Source organism: Cervus elaphus, chromosome 21 (assembly GCF_910594005.1).
Source record: "Cervus elaphus chromosome 21, mCerEla1.1, whole genome shotgun sequence".
Lineage (NCBI taxonomy): Eukaryota > Metazoa > Chordata > Mammalia > Artiodactyla > Cervidae > Cervus > Cervus elaphus.
The window spans coordinates 7663027-7679085 of record NC_057835.1 but is presented as its reverse complement, the minus strand read 5'-3'; the positions used below and the strand labels follow the sequence as shown (position 1 = coordinate 7679085).

Here is a 16059-nt window from a genome sequence, read left to right as displayed (position 1 = left end):
CATTTGGAGAAAGACAGAGGGTGAGGTTGTGAGTAGGCGCGTATTCACCTCCTTCACTGCTTCTCCTGCCCAGGGTGGACCAGCGTCAAACTGCCTGGTCAGGTAGCCGATGCCTGCAGCACAGTGAGGCTGAGTCCCAGGACGGGCCTTCCGACCCCAGGGACCCGAGCCGGCGCCCAACACATCTACTCTGTCTCCACCCACTCTCACAAACAAGACGGATCTCCTTCTGACCGACAGGACCTCTTGAGACTCACCTGCAGCTCGTGGTACCAGAGGGACAGTCAGTCAGGCCAGGAGGTGGAGGACACATGATGAGGCTGGGCCCACAGCCCCGCAGCCAAACCTGAGACGCAGGCGGGGCAGCTCACCGACCACCTCAGCATGTTGTATCCAACCTCACAATCACCAGCTTAAAGATGAGGACTCGGGGACTCAAGATCCTGAGAGAGACTCGGGCGGACAACATCCCCACCCTTCCTTCCAGGTGCGGAGGACGCCCTGCAACCCAGAGGGGCTGCGCCCCGGGGACCTGCGTCCGCCTGCCGGCCGGGCCCTCAACTCCCTGCACTGGGCGCTGGCTTCTCCCTCGGGGTCCCCAGCACTACAAACCCCAGTCTGGCGTCCCACAGACTCCAGGAGATGAGGCTGGGCCTGGGGCCTGCCATGCTGACGGTCCCCTTAAGAGAACGAGACTCTCGACATTGCTGCTGCTGCTGCTGCTGCTAAGTCGCTTCAGTCGTGTCCAACTCTGTGCGACCCCATAGACAGCAGCCCACCAGGCTCCCCCGTCCCTGGGATTCTCCAGGCAAGAACACTGGAGTGGGGTGCCATTTCCTTCTCCAATGCATGAAAGTGAAAAGTGAAAGTGAAGTCGCTCAGTCGTGTCTGACTCTTAGTGACCCCATGGACTGCAGCCCACCAGGCTCCTCCACCCATGGGGTTTTCCAGGCAAGAGCACTGGAGTGGGTTGCCACTGCCTTCTCCGCCCAACACTACTAGACAGGTAGCAATCACGGCAAGCATGCAGAGCTTGGTTTCTTGTTTCACCATGAAGATGGAGGAAAAGGTTAACTTACGTTGGGCCGTTCTTCTGAGTGGTGTTCTTGACTTGTCAAAAAGACAGAGAGTAAAAGAAATGAATAACTTTTGGGAGCTTGCCTGTATATTACTTGATCTGACAAGTTATCTGAGAAATTTCAAATCATCTGAAGGAACAGAACCAGAAGAAAGGATATTACACCAAGAACTTTACTGGCAACACCTTTTTAATAGGTCAAAGTAACTGTACAGTTCATTATATTCTTCCTGAGAATAATTTATATCCCCCAACAAACTAAACGGAGGGTGTATTTTTCAAAATTATTTAACAGAATGGATGGTAAAACTGGACATCAAAGGGAAACCAAATCTCCGTTTCGCCCAATTCTCTCCTGGGAAGACAGACACAATGAAGGGTTAGTTAACTCCAGTGGCTGTAAAATAGTCAACATGGCTTTAATTTTTCTTTATAAATTATATAAAAATGGAAAACAGGGATGGTTCCAGAACTTCTTCTCAATGCAGTTTGGAGGTGCTCTGGTACAAAGCATTTCTGCTTCCGAGAGAAATAACATCGCTACAAAAAACTGGCACATTATTCTGGTGAAAAAAGACAAAAGTTTTTAGTGTGTTCTACAGCTAGTTTCCAACCAAATGTTTCACACACCCACATGAAAGTGAAAGGCAGGAAGGAGGAGAGAGTTGTAGTTTTTTTTTTTTCTGAAATGACTCAAGTCTTCAAAATATAGCTTTTATATTCTTCCTCTGTAAAGTGGTATTAGCATATTGCAACTGTAGAGTGTTCTGACGACAAAAATTCCAGTCTGGATCGCAAGTCTGCGGTTGGCAAAGGGCTTCTCAGCCCCATGGTTCCTGGAACCCTCCGCTTCCTCCTCTTCTTCCAAAGCGAGGTCTGGCCAGTTCAGGAATCAGCGTGTCGCCACCTTGGCCGTTTCCACGAAAGCATATCCTGACACGAGCACAGCCTGTCCTTCATCATTCTTTAAGAGCTTCTCACATACAACTTTTACTCTCAGAAGAACGCCACACTGTGGATCCCGGACTTATCTGAACACCATGATTAAAGAGCCGAAACAAAAACAACCCAAATCAGAACGCAGTTAAACTTATGTGAGATTTTCAAGCAGCCGTCAGTCAAACGCTGTCGGTGCCGGCTGGGCAGGGCCTCGCTGCTGGTGGGGGCGGGGCAGGCCCGCGCTCAGTGCGGCCTCGGCTGCCCCAGGCCCTTCAGTCTGGCCTGGTCGATGACGTCGAGCAGGTTCTTGGCATCCACGGCCAGCGCGTGTGCGGCCGTCAGCATCTGCTTCTTGTACTCCTGCTGCAGGCTGGTCATGACGTACTGCTGGGCCAGTTTCATCTTGTTGATGAGCTCCCCCAGGTCAGAGTTCAGCAGCTTCTGGGCCATCTCGATCTGCAAGGACAAGAGGGTCAGGAGAGCTGCCTGTGGCCACTGCTCAGGGGGTCCTAGGCGCTCTTCTTAGGTGCCTCCGGGAGAAGAAACGCTCTTTCTTCCCTGGAAACAAGAGGGAAGCGGGTCTCCCCCTCCAGGCCTGCACGCCTCTGCCGCACCCGCCGCGGGCCCTTCCTTTGCTACACGGGAGGCAGTTCAAGGATGTCAGCAGGCCTCGCCCCAACTGGATGTCAACTCCAGACCCTTCCAAACAGATCAGAGGGCGAAGTGGAGGCCGCAGGGATGGAAGAGGCCCTGGGCGAGACAGTGATCTATCCACCTGCTCTTTAAACAGTCAGCGAGCACTTACTGTGTACAAGGCCCTCGGAGCTGTGGACACAAGAGATGATCAGAGAAATCACCCAACACAGATGGACCCGGAGAAGAGCAGGTCACAGCTCTGAAGAGCAACAGAGACGCCACAGAGGGGCGCGCACCCACAGTTGGCCGAGACGGCACCCGCTTGCTGGCTTCCACCGTGAAGGGCCTCACAGCCCCCCGCTCACTGTGCTCCTGCGGGACGCAGCAGCAGGGAGGCCCAAGGGGTTTCAGGAAGGGGAATGAAGTAACCCAGAGGGGGCACTGGTGCATGAAGGGGCTGAACCGACAATGTGGAGAGCCTGGAGGCAGCGCAAACAGCTGAGAGGGGCTGTGGTCCTTCAGGGAAGAGGAGCGAGGCCGTGCGGATGGAGAAGCAAGGCCTGACCTGAGACGTGTGGCTGACAGCAGGCTGCCTGTGTGCACGCGCGTGCACGCATGTGTGTACACGTGCACGTGTGGTTCGTGCTGGGCAGGGTGGTGGGTGCACACTGGTCCCACTGACGCCACAGGAAGAACGTGTGGTAGGGGCAGACTCCCGCAGAGAGCCTGCGCCCAGGGCTTAGAGGGAGGCCCACTGACAGCCTGGGGGGTGGCCCTCAAACATTGGGATCTGTGGGTGTCAGGAGGACTGCCACGGAGAAAAGGTGTCTGTGAACACACACTGGGGGGCACCTTGGGATGGTCACACTCAGAGCAGCAGAGAAGAGCTGCGGGGGGCGGGTGGCGAGTGAGGTCGGAGGGAGGGAGGTTCTGAAATCCGGGGGTCTCACCGGGGAGTCAGGACTGAGGGCGGGGGATGGGGGGTGGCCTCCGGGACTCCTGGCAGGAGAAGCAGAGAAATGCTAATACTGGGTCCAGAGGGACCTGGCCAGGTAGACAGGTGGGAAGGCAGGAGAGGAAGCAGGAGAGCCAGAGACAGGGAGGGGCCATGACAGGCCTGGCAGCCACGGCTGCAGTCAGACCTGGTCATGTGGGGCCTCCCCGGGGGCTCAGGCGGTAAAGAATCTGCCTGCAATGCAGGAGACCTGGGTTTGATCCCTGGGTGGGGAAAATCCCCAGGAGAAGGGAATGGCTACCCAGTCCAATATTCTTGCCTAGAGAATTCCCATGGACAGAGGAGTCTGGTGGGCTCCTGTTTCCTCGCTTCTGGTACCTGGACTTTCCTCATTCTGGTGCAAAATTCTTGCTCATTGTAGAAAACCAACTAAAGGTCTAATAAAGCAGACAAAGGAGCTAATCTCCTAACTGGAGAGAAATATAAAGCTACACGGGGACAGCCAATCAGAGCCATTTTCCAAAATGACATTAAGTGGTGTCATGCAGGGAAATCGATGTCACGTACAGATGACCCGTGCAGGTGCTGCACCCCGCCACCCCACACGTCCCGGCACTGGCTGGGCGGGCTGCCAGGGAAATGGCCTCCCGAGGGGATGCAGCAGGGAGGGGTACCCAGGGCCCCACGGCCTGGTCCCATCGTGGGGGACAGCAAGCGCCCGAGCAGATGGCCCAGGAGAAGCACACAGACACGCTGGTGTCAGGGGCCCCGTGAGCCCCAGGCTGTCACCCACCAAAGGGAGAAGCCGGAACACGACCTGCTGAGCAGACAAGCCTGCCGGTCGGCGTGAAACCCCGGTGGCGGTGACCGTGCGGAGCAAGAGAACAGCCCCGCCGTCAGCAAAGGCGAGCGGAAACACCACAGGCAGGGGGCGGGGGGCACGACAAGTGCAGCCCCTCCCAGGGGGCCCCAGAGACGCAGACGCCGAGTGAGCAGACACGCAGAGACTGCAAACGTGATCCCGCAGGGCAGGCGGCAGACTGGGGCGGGGGACCTGAAAACTCGTGGTGCTATTCTGGAAACTTTCTATAAGTCTGAAATCATTTCAAAATAAAAAGTAAAGAAACACAAAAAACTGAAAAAACAAAACGAACAGGGCCCGCTGGGCTGAAGGACAGACCATGGGCCCCAAGAGAGAAAGCAGAAAAGTGAACGCAGGAGACAGGAGCGGCGAGGCGAGGGAAGTGAGCAGGGCCAGTTGCAGACCCCAGACGTTAGACTTATTTACTGGTCACAGGTTTTTATATAGCTGCTTTCAGTGGGAATCCAGGGTCGCTCACAGAGGAACTTGAGGAAGCCGGCAGGAGGCCTCTCCCGGCCCAGCCTGTGTTCCATCCGTGCTCCTGAGGACTCCACGGTGCCCGCGGTCCCACACCCGTGCTCCCACCCACCCTCAGGACGTCCCGTTCTTCACGGTGCCCGCGGTCCCACACCCGTGCTCCCAACCACCCTCAGGACGTCCCGTTCTTCACGGTGCCCGCGGTCCCACACCCGTGCTCCCACCCACCCTCAGGACGTCCCGTTCTTCACGGTGCGGGCGCCAGTCACCCCACGGGGCCCTCAGGATGGACAGCTGGTCCTCAGAGTCCCCGTCTGGGGCACTGGCCGGAAGGTCATGCCCCGCAGAGCGGTCACCGCAGCCCCGAGGGCCCACACACTGCCCCCTGGATGAGGCCCTACCTCTCGGTGGGTGCTGGCAGGCAGGACAGGGATGGTCTCATCCACTGTGGCCAACAGCGTCCTCAGGGCCAGGCCGACTTCCTAACAGACAAGAGACCACACCAGCATTAGGACGCACACCAGGCAGCTCCATGCCAGCCGTGCTGGTGTCTCCTTCCAGTGACAGGACTTTCATTTCCTTTCCACTACTTTGGGGGAAATTTCTGTATTTCTTTTCCACAGTCCTGAGCCTGATCTCGTTATGAGGCAGATTCAGATCTCTGAACACAACTGCTCTTCTGTCCGGGGAACAGGGGCTCAGGTAGGGAAAGTGGGCTGCCTGTGCAAAAAGACTCTTTCTCTCCCCAGTGCTCTCCGCAGCCTTGAGGGGCGGCCGGGAAGGGTGTGGCCACTGCCACACGTGGGTGCAAAGGCCAGGTGGTACCAGCTCTGGGGGCCACGCTGACCCTGGGGCTTCATCCCCTATGCACATGGGGCACAACAGCCCTCCCCTGGCCACTCAGGGTTTAAGGGGCCAAGGGTAATTAAAAACGGTATGAGGCCATGGGGATCAACTATGTAAGGACTCAAGTGTTAAGTTATGCCTGCAGCATGGATAAGACCAGTAAGGACAGGCTGGTTATTACCACTTGATCAATATACAAAAAGTATCATTTTGCCAGAATAATACAGTTAAAAAAGGAGCTTCTACAAAATCACCCCAAAGTTTTATTATGTACAAAATCCTGATTGCTTTTGTATCTAGTTGCGTTTTATTAGAATTTTTTAAAAAATGCCTGTGGTTCCTGCAAATTGACCCTTAAGAACTTTGGTTACAATTGCCATGGGAATAGGCTACAAACTCAATCAGAATGGAGTAACTGGGCTGTCCACAAAATAGCATGACTTCCAAGCAGCTATTCCACAGTGGGGTTTAAAAACAGCTGTTCTAGAGATGGCTCACTGGTACACTAAAAAGGTTGTTCAATCCTGTAACTCTACACAAAAAGGAACAATCCTGTTAAAAAATGAGCAAAGGACTTGAACAGACATTTCTCCAAAGATAAATCGGGAACAGAATGACTACAAGATCCAGCAATTCCACTTCTGGGTGAACGCCCTACAGAGCTGAAAGCAGGGTCTCCCCAGGTTACCTGTCTGGCCCTTTAACAACGTAACTACCTCCCCTACTGTGGCGGCACCAGACCGTCTGCGTCCTCCTGCAGCTGTTCTCACCCAAGACCACCTGCACCAGCAGCCACTGTTGACGACTCTTTTGCACAGGACGCTCCGGGACCGAGGTCGGGAACAGCAGTGGTCAGCGGGCGGTGCAGACCTTCTGAAGCGGTGGGGTGGATGGACTGAGGGGCACAGGGACCCGCTGCCATGTGCGTGACAGGGCTCAGCTCACCTTCACCATGGGGACGTACTCCTCTGGCGGGGCGGGCTGGATCTTGCTGGACATCTCGATGACCGCTCTCACCAGGCCCGTCACGTTCTCGTACACCCTGTCGTTGGACCGGTCCAGGTTGGCGGTGGGAGGGGGGCTGATCTCCTGGGGCTGAAGCTGCCAAAACAGAAGCTGGTTATCTTTCCCTTGTCCAGCAGATGGCGTCATATCACCGTAACGCGGCTAGGAAGGATCTTTAAGAGAGATCAGAGCAGATCACTTGAGGGGTCTTGTCCTAGGGGACACGCTTCAGTCTGAGGATGATGGAAAGCAGTTCATCCAAGTGACAAATGACTAAGGCACAACTTTTTCTAACTTTGAGCTCAGTTAAAGGAAATGAGAGGGAATCGCACGCATTGCACTCGAAGCCCTGGTTCATTCAGAGAGGTGATTCACTGCCCTAAGCCCCCGAAATCATTCACCAGGAGAGGAAGAACCCGGGAACCCCACGCCTCTCTGAGGATTTATGGTTATAACAAGTGCAAGTCTTCTTTAAACGGACACCATCTGCGTGCTGAGCGCTGCTGCAGTGGAAGCCATGCGGGGGCTGCTCTGTGGGCGGGCGGGTGGGGGGCGGGAGGCCCTGCTCCCTCACCCACAGTCGAGATGGGTGTGAAACAAGGCATAGACATGAAGGTGCCCGCCACAGGGCCTGGGCACGCAGGCTTCAGCAAGGCTGTCCAAGAGAACCTGAGCCCTGAAGGCTGTGCCGAGGCCTCGGAGGAACCGCCAGTGCGTTAAAAGTCAAACTGGCCACCCAGGCACGAAAGGACAGCATGCGTCTATCCTGACAAGACCGAGGGACAGCCGCAGCACTTGTCCTTTATGGCCAGTGCTAAGCCTCAAGCTCTGGGGGCCATGTCTGAGCCCCGGGACAGGAAGCGACAGGAGTGCTCCACCACTGCAGAGACGCTCGTGGCTCACTCTGCGGCAAATACACGTGCTGCTTTGGAGACAAACCAAGCGAACGTGTCCTCCCCAGGCTTTCCGCCTCCTGGTCCAGATTTGCATGCAGAGCAGGGTGTGACAGAGAGCTGGACAGACACACAGACACCATGTGCTTACCCTCCATGGCTATTGTCGAACGGAAGGTGAGGACAAGTTAAAGAAATTTGTCAGAGAAAGGGAAAAAAGAAAAACAGTATTAATAAAGGCAGCAGACAAAACCCCCGTAAAAACACACGAGCAGAACAAGAGAAGCAGGTTTCCACCTGTCGACTTGGCTTGCTGGTCAGCACAGCGCAGCCGCCAGGCAGTCTGTTCAGGGCACCCACGTATTCAGCAGGGGTCTGCCATGCACCATGCTTGTTTTCATGAATAAATGAGGAAAACCACATGCAAAGCCCGAGCGTGACAATCTGGCAGCCGTGCAAGGATCCACAGAATTGGGGGTCTTTTACAAAGCAAGGAGGCATATCTATGCTGTGTTCACACAACACTGCCCCTTGGACTCCTGAGGTTCAGGAGGAACAGCACACCCTCAGTCCCTGAGTTCCCCCCAACATCCAACATCCTCGGAAATGGGCTTCGACCCAGCCGTCCCGCTGGGGTAGAGATGCCTGGCTGGGGGCTGTGTTTAAAGACACCAGGAGCTTCATTTAAAAACAAACAAACAAAAAATAGCCCTCATTTGAACCAATTCTTATGGTTGGGTTCTTCCTTTATTTCAAGCCTAGAAATTTTATTTAATGTTTTCTTTTCTCTATAGCTTTAAAGCTATTCTACTGTAATATGACCGACAAAGTTAATTGAGAGAAATATGGATTTCTTGACCTTTTTTTAGAGTTGTCTGAATTCTATTCCCTTTGGTATAGAAATTTAGCAGAATCCTAGATTCTGAGGTCCAACCCTCCACACTGTGTGCACTGGAAAGAGGGAGGCTGCTCACAACAGTATCACTTCTGAGAGCTGAGGTGCTGGCACTGAGACACCGAACGTGGCAGGAGAGCCGGCTCAAAGGACATCAGTCAGTGTGCAGAGGGCAGGCTTCCTCAGGTGTGGCGACCGGGGCTCCGACAAGGAACCACGACTCTGGACTCCGGAGGAGAGGGCAGTCTGTCCTACTCTGTTCAAAGCTGGTTCTTTTGTGTTTATCCTTTGCCCAGCTCTTGTGAGGGTAGCACAGTCACCACTGGCTGCCAGGGGCCAGTCCCGAGGACCCTCCCAAAGCACCAGCTTGCTTTGCAGACATCTGCACTGGCCTCCTATTTTTTGGAGCTTGACCATCGGGAGGCCCTTGGCAGAAGGTTAGGATACACCACTGATCCACAGAGACACAGGCAATCCAACCACTCGTGCTGAGAGGGGTCGTCCTGGAAGACTTTGGTAATTCAGAGCCAAAATGTAAACCCACCAAGCAGAAACTGACACTGGTTTCTGGCTATTATTTGGATGAATACCAGTTATATCAGGTAAAGGTAAGCATTTCTGTATTATAATAAAGAGAGCATTTCTTTCAGACTGGATTTGATAATAGAGATAAATACTTCACACTTATCAATCAGAGTGTATTTTAAGTAAGCACACTCTTTCCACAAAGACTTCTACTTGTTCAGTACCCTATATATATCCTGTAACAAGTGTATTTCCCATTATATTCATTCATACGTTAGTCCACATGTTAAAAATGAACACAGGTCAGAGGTCTAAGCTGGTATCTGATCTACTTTTAAAGTTGGCTTTTCATCACAATACAAGCCATTTTGAAAATTTCTTCTTTTGCTTATGAAAATGAAAAAATTTCACTAACCCTATTTCTCTCTTCATTTTTAAAATTCATGTCAAGAAACCACATTAGGAAAGGGTTGGTCCTCTCTGCTCCTCTGTGCTGCTAGTGGAGTTACAGGCCTGGAGGCCTGGCAGCTGTGGAAGCCAAGCCCCGGGCCGTCCCCAGGACCAGCACTCTGGCTTCCGGCTGCTGGTGACCTGCCCTTGGACAGGGGTGCCTCTGGGCCCGTGCTAACCTCCGCGCTGCCCCTGCAGGGGCCAGGCTGGTCCCAGAGAGCGGCCTCTGGGCTACAGGCTGACTCGCGCCTGGAGAGGATGTTTTCTCTGCCTGGGCAACCTCTCTGACTCTCCTGCTTCTGTGAGGAATCAGCCCCTTGGCTTCTGGTGTGAACCTGGAGGGGCAGCACACAGCGTGTGGACGGAAAGCCAGGTCTGCGGCTAAATGCTGGGTCAGCTACAGGGAAGCTGTACCCTTGAAATGCCCTTTAACCTCTGGGAACTGGGGCATCGCAGGTGAAAGGTGAGAAAAATGTTAAGACCACCATTCCTGTGAGGCTGATGTAAGGTTTAAAATACATGGGGCAGGTTCTGCCACAGCAGCGGGCACTCAATAAATGGTGGTTGTTGGTGAAACACAGCTTATCAAGACTGATCCCACAGCTACTGGGTTCTAACGTGTACCTTTTTCTAGGTACCATGAAGAAGGAAAAAATGCCAACCAAATCAACACACCATCTTGATTTTAGAGATATATTCTGAGAGATAACTGACCTAACGGGGAGTGAAGGTGCCCCTACCCATGAGTGGGCACACAGCGGAGGCAGCTGCAGCCCCAGCACATGTTGCTGGGCACACACAGCTGTGGCCTCCATCGAAACCACCCCCCGCCCCAGGCCACGCGGATGAACTTGGAGAGACTGCGCCTGCTCAAGGTCGCGCGTCCCCCAGGCGTTGGGCTCAACTCATCTGTACCATCAGAAGGTATCCTAGCACTTTACCTCAAAGCAACATCCTGTCTGGTAAGAAAACAACCTTTAGACAGGATCTGACTGAGGCCCTATCACGTGAGAGAACACAGGAAGAGTTTCCCAGCAAAGCTGGTCCTGACTCTGAGGGGGGTCTGGAGCTGACGTAGGAGCCCACCCACCCTGCTGCACAGCATCGCAGGGTCGTCACCGGGGATGGAAGGCGCTCACCTTGACGCCCTCGTTGTAACTGTCCCCGGGGCTGCCGAGGCTGGCCAGGCTGCCCAGGTGCCCGGGGGCTCCAGGACGCGGCGGCTTCTTTGGTGGCGCTGCAGGATCTGGTAAAGGAATGAGCCCCGTTGAGTAATGTCCATTAACGGAAAGGATGGAAACGACTCCCAAATAAACGGAGTTATTACAACAGGTGCTGGTCTCAGAGAGGGCACCCTGAGGGGTGGGGGAGGCCGTTTCTGACGCATTAGAGTGGTAACTCCTGTTTTCCAGTACTCTAGGCGTGGGCTGAATTTGGTAAACATCACATGTGCAGCGGGAGAAGCATGAATACATCATGAGGCATTCCAAAGCTAAGAAACTACACATCAAAAACCCACTCCCTCCAAATTACACAAACTGTGACGTGCAATCCATTTCTTAACTTACCTGGTTTGCCCACAGGCTGATATATGTGCTGGTTGCCAGTCTGTGGGGAAAAAAAGATGCAGGGTCAGTGCAGTAGGGTACACCACAAGGCAACGGCTGCCCCGCCCACCCTCTGCCCGCCACCCTGGACACCTCTGCTGAACACTGCGGTCAAAGACCAATGAGACGGGGGAGGGGCCTGCCTGCACGGGGGGGGGGGGGGGGGGGGGGGTGGGTGATTAGGCTGATAAGCAGATAAAGCCCACGGGGTGTGGGGTCAGGGCGGTCACAATTTCAGAATTTCTTGAAAGAAATCATGTCCACAGACATCTCCAGTTGGCCTACAGGAGTGTGAAATCTGTTTTGGATGCCCCCCGCCATGCCTTGCCCCATTACAAGAAGGGGTGCCACTGGGGACAACAGTGATGAGAAGAGGTTTCACAGCACTGGGACATCTATGTTTTCACTACCACCTGAAGGACCTGGGGTGACACCCCCATCTCTTCTGCACTAGCCACAGGCCAAGCCAGGAAGCCAGACCACCCCAGGGACAGGATGAACAGGCAGGCACACAGACGACCAGCCCTCACCTAGGCTGTCGTGCCCACAGCTGCGATTAGAGCCACCTATCCTAGGCTGAATGAATGAAAAGAAGTATGTTCCAAATCCTATCCTACTTTTGAAGAGACTTGCCTTGCTGACTCTAAAACAATAAACTGGTTAAAACACATGTATTTTAAGGTGATTTACTTTTTACTGAGCAGAGACCCACTTCTTTAAAACACAAGGAGCATGAGACAGCACATGCAGCCACAACTGCTCCTCACCCAGGACCACAGCAGCTTCCACCAGGTAACTGAACACTCCCTGTTTGAAGACTGCTTGATCATAGTGTGGGGGCTGATTTCAGGGTACTCTGTTCTGTCCCACTGACCTATGTGCCTGTTTTTGTGCCAGGACCTTGCAGTTTTGATTACTGCAGCTTTGCAGTATAGTCTGAAGCCAAGAAGGGTGGTTCCTTCAGCTCTGTTCTTTCCCAAGATTGTTTTGGCTATTCAGGGTCGTTTGTATTTCCATACATACTTCAAATGTATTTGTCCTGGTTCTGTTAAAAATGTCATTAGTATTTTGATAGGGGTTGCACTGGTCATTTTAACAACACTCCTTCTTCCAGTCCAAAAACCACAGTTTATCTTCTCAGCCATTTGTGTTGTCCTCAGTTTCTCCCACCAGCATCCTACAGTTCTCAAAGTACAGGTCTTTTGTCTCCTTACGTGAAGTTTATCCCTAGGTATCTTATTCTTTTTGATGTGGTGGTAAATGGGATTATTTCTGTAATTTCTCTTTCTGATAGTTCTTTCTTAGTGTAGAGAAATGCAACAGATTTCTGTATGTTACTTTTGTATCCTATAACTTTATGGAATTCACTGATGAGTTCTAATAGTTTTCTGGTGGCATTTTTAGGATTTTCAATGTACAGTATCATGTCATCTGCAGTGACAGTTTTACTAATTTGAATTCTTTTTATTCCTTTTTCCTGTCTTATTGCTGTGGCTAGGACTTCCAATACTATGTTGAATAAATGTGAGGAAAGTCAGCATCCTCGTTGTGTTCCTGATCTTAGAGGAAAATGCTTTCAGGTGTATGTCATCTTTTCAACATAAGGAAGGAGCACTGTGTGCAGATGTTAAATGGGGGACCATGTGATTTTGCACATGTGGACTAAAGAACCCCAACACTCTGTCCACAGAGCCCACTCTGTGTGTGTGTGTGCGCGAACGCCCAACACCCTGTAGAGCTGTGTGTGTGTGTGTGGGTGTGTGATGGTAAAGGCCAAACCTTCATGTGCTGGTGACTGGCCACATCTTCCAGGGGCCAGGTCTTAGGGGAGCTGGATCTTATAGCACAGACTAGGGAAAACTATGCATCCTGGAGCTGGATGACAACCTGGTCTCATGTATGTGTGTTTCTATGTATGTCTGTACATATGTACGTATGTAGGCAGGCATGTGTGTCTAGAAATGAAGTGGTTTATGTCTATCCGGAAGCCTTACCAGGGTGGAAATTTATCTCCTTAAGTCCATTACCCAGCAAGTGGCAGTTTCCCTTTTTTACTGGGAATTTCTTTTTTTCTTTTTTTTTATTATTTTTTTCTTAATTTATTTTAACCAGATATACGCTGATAGAAATCCTAATAATTTTAACTACTCTCCCCTAAAGAACAGGGAATATTTCTAGCAGGCTTTAAATATATTTAGAATACTAATAAGCTAGGTCTTCAAAGAGAATATCAGGCATTTTCTCCTACAACACCCAGGAGAAAAATCTCCTGCTTGAACAAATTTTCTGTGACTGTGAAAACTTTTATAAAACGTGAAACAAGAGCATACAAATTTGGCCAGATGACAACTTGTTGTAGGAACAGTTAATGTGTGTACGTATTTCAATATTTCAGCTTACTACTGAAAAGACCGTATTAGTAATGGGGGAGAAATTTTGTGTACAGTGTGTTTTAATAACCTTGGCTGGAATGCCGGTTTGTTATGGAATTAGTTACTGTGTTCCGTATGACAAATACTAAAATGTGTGGATATCCCACGACACAAAGAGGTCCAGGTCCTGACGAGGATGCGGGCAGCTGCTTACCGGGCCCTGAGGACCTCCGTCCTCCCTGTCGATGCTGCCTCGAGAGAGCCGCACGTCAGGTTTCTGGAGAAACAAAAGCAAAGCAGTTTCATTCTTGGCTTGAAAACCGCTGATGTATTTCTGTACTAAGCATCTTGAAGAGTTGAAAGTCCCACAGTTTCAGAAAAACTCTCAAAGCCCAGAGGTGACAAGTGCAGGTCAGCGGGCCTAGCAGAGCCCCTTCTCTGCATGCGTGCACAGCTAACAGAACTGGCCTGTGCCCTGCCCCACGTGGCACATGAAGATGTGGGCCTCACCTCTCTTCCTAGCAATGCATTCTCTTTCCTGAGAAACCCCTGCCCTGGGAGCAGGCACCAATGCCGTCTTCCCGGCGGGTGGAGGCTTACTCCTACTTGGCTGTCTCGCCAAACCAGCAAATGGTCCAATGATGGTACCCCCCCCATGGTGCATCCAGAATTCGAAGCCAAACAGAGGAATCTCGACTTAATAGTAGGTGAATTTCACTAACAGAAGACGAAACAAAGTAGGCCATATGCTGTCAGGGCGTGGAGCTTGGTGGGTTTCCTCCTCACAGAAACAACGCCGCACAGTGGCCCCAGCCTGGCCCACGACGGTGCGGACTTCACGGAGCCCACAGGCAGCCACAGCGACACCTGCCCCTCCGTGCCAGACACACTGGCCAAAGCGCATCTCAGGGTGCGTTTCCCTTGCCCTCTCCAGGCTGACCATGCATTTCTTGGTCTCCACCAGTCCACCGTCTCTTTCAGAAACCCTGCATTTGGCAGAGACCACACAGAAAAAACTATCTTTGTTAGGGAAAGAACGTCCTGATGAGGGTCTGGCACAGGACACTAGCCACAAGCACCTGTTAGAGGTGGTGATGGAGAAATGAGCTGTGTGTCTCGCTTTGCTTACATGTGCTTTCAAGTGAGATCACGTCATAATTCCGTAGCCTTCATACGACATTACACAGTGGAAGCCGGCAAACATGGGATAATGTTGCACAGCATTGCAGAGTGTGAATGCTGTCACACACAGAACAAGGTGGAAGCAGCCTGGGCACTGGTACCAGCCATCTGATGTACGAGTTCATTCTCAAAGGGAAAAAAGCACTCAACCTCCACTGTCCGTAGAGTAGAAAATGCCGCCAAAGCAGAGCAATGTATGCACGTAGGGTGTGGGACTCGGGTCAGGCCCGGGTCCTCTTGAGCTGTGTGGCCCGGGCCTCAACCTCTTCATCTGTAACACGGGTGGGAGGTGACACCACTCGCCACGTACTACCCCAATCACTGTCAGGATGAAGCGAGGTAATGCTGGCAAAGCACTGAGACCGCCATGTACGTGGGAAGCACAATAAACGGCTCACCTGCTGCCATCTGCTGAACATTTGGGCTATTTTCAAAATTTCACCTGCATGAACAGGCTCTGGGTGAACAGCTCTGTGTATAAACCTTTGACTAAATTCCTGAGCAGTTCCCCGAAAAGCTGAGCGTGTCAGCCGCCAGGCTGCCTCTGTCCCGCGCTTGCCTCTGTCCGTGAGGCCCCGTGCCCCAGCACCGCTGACATCACTGAAAACCCGCGGCCAGCCAACAAGCGAAGTGCCGCCTGCTGGGCCTCCGCACCCCTTCCCTAAGAGGCACATCTGTTTTCTCCCACTGCACGGATGCTAAGCTGCCGTGGACAAGGGGCTTCACCTCTCCTGATCCAGGGCCTCACCTGAATGACTGTTATAAGGATCAAGTAAGTGCCTGGCAGAGAAATGATTTCCCCAGTAGTCATGTATGGATGTGAGAGTTGGACTATAATGAAAGTTGAGCACTGAAAAATTGATGCTTTTGAACTGTGGTGTTGGAAAAGACTCTTGAGAGTCCCTTGGACTGCAAGGAGATCCAACCAGTCAATCTTAAAGGAAATCAGTTCTGAATATTCACTGGAAGGACCAATGTTGAAGCTGAAACTCCAATACTTCAGCCACCTGATGTGAAGAACTGACTCCTTGGAAAAGACCCTGATGCTGTGAAAGATTGAAGGCGGGAGGAGAAGAGGATGAGATGGTTGGATGGCATCATCGACTTGATGGACATGAGTCTGAGCAAGCTCTGGGAGTTGGTGATGCACAGGGAAGCCTGGAGTGCTGCAGTCCATGGGGTGGCAAAGAGTTGGACACGACTGAACTGAACTGGCACAGAAATGGGCACATACGAGATGTTTAGCAAATATATGCTGAAGGAAGACTTCCAACTTGAAGTCCTCTCCCCGTACACCACCTTGTCTTCAGACCTGGACCATGGAGGAAACTCGGCGG

At 52.2% G+C, this 16059-nt stretch overlaps 1 protein-coding gene across 24 annotated transcripts in view; it reads right to left on the bottom strand.

Moving 5' to 3' along the window:
• Positions 1-1250: 1250 nt before the first annotated feature.
• Positions 1251-16059, bottom strand: part of PTK2 (protein tyrosine kinase 2) — a 208497-nt gene continuing 193688 nt past the window's right edge. For 16 of the 24 annotated variants that reach the window (XM_043879905.1, XM_043879898.1, XM_043879900.1 and 13 more), the window contains 7 exons: positions 13755-13817; positions 11130-11169; positions 10701-10807; positions 7843-7851; positions 6739-6894; positions 5349-5429; positions 1251-2473 (listed from right to left, as the gene is read on the bottom strand). In XM_043879905.1, coding sequence (XP_043735840.1) covers positions 2261-2473; positions 5349-5429; positions 6739-6894; positions 7843-7851; positions 10701-10807; positions 11130-11169; positions 13755-13817 — 669 coding nt within the window. In that variant the 3' untranslated portion in view covers positions 1251-2260. The remainder of the gene's footprint in view (positions 2474-5348; positions 5430-6738; positions 6895-7842; positions 7852-10700; positions 10808-11129; positions 11170-13754; positions 13818-16059) is intronic. The other 8 variants (XM_043879903.1, XM_043879885.1, XM_043879888.1 and 5 more) reach the window with 1 other exon arrangement.